The sequence below is a fragment of the Brachyhypopomus gauderio genome, chromosome 3 (genome assembly GCF_052324685.1).
Source record: "Brachyhypopomus gauderio isolate BG-103 chromosome 3, BGAUD_0.2, whole genome shotgun sequence".
Lineage (NCBI taxonomy): Eukaryota > Metazoa > Chordata > Actinopteri > Gymnotiformes > Hypopomidae > Brachyhypopomus > Brachyhypopomus gauderio.
This window is the reverse complement of record NC_135213.1, coordinates 18,741,211-18,746,210: the sequence shown is the minus strand read 5'-3', so window position 1 is coordinate 18,746,210 and position 5,000 is coordinate 18,741,211. Positions and strand designations below refer to the sequence as shown.

Here is a 5,000-nt window from a genome sequence, read left to right as displayed (position 1 = left end):
TTTCCACTCATGCTCGCTTCATTCGTGTCTCGTCTCCATCTCTGTCCTGTGTGAGACGAGTGTTTAGTCTCCAGGGCTGCAGGCCTACTGCTCTGATCCCATTTCTCCTCAGCCTGCTTGTCTCCATGCCAATGAATACAAATTGATTACGCCATGTGATTAGACTTCAGGCTGAGTTTAAACACAAAGGGCTTCCTGCAAAATAGATGCTGTACATAGATCCCAGCAAATATACCTGCTGCTGATCCACCATTGAATGGGCCAGTTTTGCAGGTTTACAGATTGGCTCCAGCTAGTGGATGGGCTGATAAAAAGAGTATCTGCAAAGAATCTGCAAATAATCTGCAAAGTCCTAAATACCCTCTGATTTCTTCCTTTGCTGGGACTGTGAGATCAATGGTGGAGAAACGTAATATCAATGTGCTTGAATTTCCACAAGGGCTCCAGGATAAGTCATCCTATCTGAGTGTGCCAAATTTGCTCTGTAGGGGGCAGTGTGTAACTGCGCTGAGTCTAATGTTTGGTTCAATGGAGTCATGCAAGTCAAACCTTTTGATTATCAGCACAAGTTCAGGCCAGATGTTTATAATAGATAGATTCACTATTACCAATACAAATAGGTTCTCATTATTTATACAACTGTACATAGAAGAATGTCTCAGTAATTTGATATGTATATATGTAAATAAGATTATATTATATTCCCCTGTAACGTTAAGTAAAAAGGCACATTAAAGACTGCAGGTTTTAAATATAGCAAATTGGACACAGACCAAACAAGGTTTGGTGAGTATTGCACACAGAGTAGGCCAGGTGTGGAGAGTATTAGACACAGAGAGTTTTAAACACAGTAGGCAGGTGTGGAGAGTATGCAGAGAGTTTTAAACACAGCAGGCCAGGTGTGGAGTGTATTGCCCTGATGCAATTTTGATTTTGGTGAATTCCCAAATCAACTTACTAACTCAAGAATCTTGCTTCACCTGCTTCTATTTTCTGACAGGAGTTATAGCAATCCGCTGAAGATTAAGAAGAGGTACAAGGAAGAGAGCAAAAAAGAAGAGGAAGAGAAGAGAAAGATAGTGTTACAAGATAGTGTCACACACCACAGATTAAATAGTCACACAAAACCAGCAGACTGAGGCTAGAGTGTCTCAAAAAGGTATAAGCCCCTACTACTCTACCACACACACACACACACACACACACACACACACACATACACACACACATTCTGCTACATTAGTGAGAAAATGAATAGACCTAACACCCTTACATGCAAAGTGCAAAGTGAATGAACAAAAGAGAAATCTACATCAAATCACATTTTTTGTGTCTACCAAACATTATACATTAAATCATATCTTCTAGGTCCACTTGCACAACATCAGGGATCATGTAGGATTGTAATCAGGTGTGTGAATAACAGTGATAATGATCATCATTCTCATATATAGGTGGAAAGTCATAAACAGAAACAGAACCAGCTGTGTAGGTGGCTTAAAATGTGGCGAGGAACAGCCAAATTGCTACAAAGGTCGTTTCATATCACAGGTCAGACTGAACACAGCAACAAGATGCTGGGAAGCATCATGGGATGCAGGGATGCAAGGTCTCCCAGGCAACCATATCAAAGCAGACTGGGGTTTCCAGATGTGCTATACAAGCTCTTTTGAAGAAGCACAGAGAACCATGATGATGATGACTGTAAACCTCCAGCCAAGACTGGAGCAAACCTTAATGTACAGGGTGCATACAATTGCAGACAATACTGTGACATACTATTCCAGACAATACTATGACATACTATTCCAGACAATACTACGGCATACTATTCCAGATAATACTATGACATACTATTACTATTAGCAGGTCAGGGTTGAATGGCTGTGTGTAGCCTGACATTACTCTGGTTTAAATGGGATCTTTGGAGCATTGATTAAACTAGATGGGAAAGTTGTATGTGTGTGTTTGGGGCAGTGTGCATAAATGTGATTTCTGGAGACTGCGTGTTAATTGACCAGATAGATTGTCTATGGTTCAATTAATTTTCACATGCAACATGTACACCATTATCAAAGACATTTTTAATGCTTGCATTTAATTTAAACTACCATAATATTGCACCAAACTCAAAGACACATTCATTCATTAACAAAAAAAACCATTAAAACCATTCAGGATTGCAAAATCAACACCTTTCCTCTAGATGTCAGTATTGCGCAGCTTTTCAGTGTATGAAATTCTGATGAATGGTCTAAAATAAATACATTTATCAAGCTTGTAAACTGGAGTTAAAATGATTAGTGAGATGACCTGTGTGTGTTAGTACTACCTTTATATATATTTAAATTTACATTACATAAATAAATGACATTTATTTAAAGTTGGAATGACTGAAGTGTTGTGTGTGCTGCACAGGCAAATGCATTGTTTTGTCATGTTACTGTCATGTCTAGAATTGGCCACTTATCATACACAAACAGTGGGTCTCTGTGTGACCTTAGTGGGGCTGGGTGTGACCTTAGTGGGGCACTGTGTGACCTTAGTGGGGCACTGTGTGACCTTAGTGGGGCTGGGTGTGACCTTAGTGGGGCACTGTGTGACCTTAGTGGGGCACTGTGTGACCTTAGTGGGGCTGGATGTGACCTTAGTGGGGCTGGGTGTGACCTTAGTGGGGCACTTTGTGACCTTAGTGGGGCTGGATGTGACCTTAGTGGGGCTGGGTGTGACCTTAGTGGGGCACTGTGTGACCTTAGTGGGGCTGGGTGTGACCTTAGTGGGGCACTGTGTGACCTTAGTGGGGCACTGTGTGACCTTAGTGGTGCTGGGTGTGACCTCAGTGGGGCTGGGTCAGACCAACGAGGATCTGCAGTGTTGGGGAATGCTTGGTGGTGTATTAGGTCAAATCAATGTGGAAATGGCAGAACTGGGTATGCATTAATGGTGCCAGTGAGGCTGAGGAGGTCATTATGGAATTAATGTGCTGGGAAGTGATTGGCTGTACAGGGCCTGTGCAGTGTGTGCCATTGGTGTAGTGTGTAAAACCCACATGGAACCAAACTGGTATTAACAGTGTCAGTGGGGCTGAGTCAGTCTTTAGTCACCAGTGAAGCTAATGTGTGTTTATGACTAAAGAGGCCAATGTGGGTTTATGACTAAAGAGGTTTTGTATGTGGCTTGTTTTAAAGTGAGCTTGGAGGGGGTGGACATTCTTGGTGTCGTGGGGCTTAATTCAACAGAACACCAGAGGGAAGTGCTTACCTGATGACCCCTGTGAGGAGCTTATGAGGATACGGCTCCTTTTAGGAAGAGAGTGGGCTGAGCCCAGTGTGAAACCATTAGTATCCTGCGTTCTGCGTATGAATGAATGAATCTTCAACTTATATAGCGCCTTTCTATATACCCAAGGTCGCTTTACAATTTTAACACAAGTACAACCAATCACACTCCGGCGAGAAGCGCAATTGTGCACAGCGTACTCTCTACCAGGATCCACAGCCCCCTGAGGGACTGAATGGGGTGCAGGAAGGGGAGAGAGGACAGACCACCATCCACCACTGGGCATACAAGCACACACACTCAGACAACTGCTTTTTATTGGACATAGAGGGACAAAGACACACACTCAGGGAGAATTTGTCTGGGAATCAGGGACTGCCAATTTACCTAACCTCCATGTTTTTGGACTGTGGGAGGAAACCAGAGGCCCCGGAGGAAACCCACGCAGACACGGGGAGAACATGGAAACTCCACTCAGATAGGGACTTGAACCCAAGACCCCAGTGCTGAGAGGCAAACATGCTAACCACCAAGCCACCGTGTTGCCCATCTTGCGTATCACTGCATTATTTGGTTTAGTGTGTATAAATACTTGGTTTTGTTATAAGTCAGTAGGCTTACTACTCTCATACAAACTTTGTGTATATATGCACATGTGGTGTGTGTGTGTGGGCATTTGTGAATTTGTGTGTGTGAATTTTTGAGTGAGTGACACAGAGAGAGAGAGTGATGGAGGAGGCACATGTCTAGGTGCTGCAGAGAAGAACTGCTTTACTGTGCTGTGTGTATAAGATACTGTTCACTGACAACCATGTGCTGTGTATATAAGATACTAGGACATTATATACTGGGACATTATGATCTGAAAACATATGTCAGTATGTTTTAGTACGTGTATATCTGCCACTTTCTGATGCTCTCTCTCTCTCTCTCTCTTTCTCTCTCTCTCCATTTCTACCTCTCTCCATCTCTGTCTCTCTATCTCCTCCTTTGTCCTCTCCATTTCTCTCTCTCTCTCTCTCTTTCTCTAAGCATGGCATACAATTGTGAAGTCACAATCCACACTAACATGAATAAAAAAATAAAATATGGAAGTACAGCAAACTTTCTGTACAAAGCAAAGTTTCTGCTGTTTAAAAAATATATGTGGCACAGATTGGACCCAAATGTCGCAAGCACTAGCGGGCAGAAAACAGATGCTACCTTCCCAAAGCCTCCATTTAAGGCTTCAAGTGTCTGTTTCCTCTGAATCGGAAGCTATTTTATTTTGCCTCGTTCTGCTATAGCATACATTATAATTCAACATCTGCACGGACTGTGAGCGTTGTCTTTGTTCTCCTGCAGATGATCCGGGAGGAGGTTCTGCGCAGAGCCCCCCCTCCCACCTCTGACTTGACTGGTCTTCGCCAGACCAGTTAAGATCCCACCAAGATTTCCCTTCAGTCTCTGGGCGTCAGACCGTGCAGCGTTATGCACTCTGGCGACGGCTCATAGCCTCCCCACCTCACACAGCTCGGCTGTTCCTCAGACGCTCGTTTACTAGTGACAGTCTGCACTGGGATTAACAACGCAACTTCTGATTCACGAGTGGCTGGGGCCACATTACACTTCATTAGACCCTGAGAGTTTGTAAAATTCTCTGAGCGGCGTAAAGGTCCTAGTTTAAGTTCACTGTCTTTTTTGAACCCTAATAAAATTCTGATCTGCTTGCTGCATAAATA

The 5,000-nt window shown here is 43.3% G+C and overlaps 1 protein-coding gene across 7 annotated transcripts in view; it reads left to right on the top strand.

Annotated features, from left to right (window-relative positions):
• The window catches only part of c3h10orf90 (chromosome 3 C10orf90 homolog), a 21,884-nt gene that overhangs the window by 14,150 nt on the left and 2,734 nt on the right, over positions 1 to 5,000 (top strand). For 2 of the 7 annotated variants that reach the window (XM_077000003.1, XM_076999997.1), the window contains exon 8: positions 1,001 to 2,386. In XM_077000003.1, coding sequence (XP_076856118.1) covers positions 1,001 to 1,020 — 20 coding nt within the window. In that variant the 3' untranslated portion in view covers positions 1,021 to 2,386. The other 5 variants (XM_077000002.1, XM_077000000.1, XM_076999999.1 and 2 more) reach the window with 5 other exon arrangements.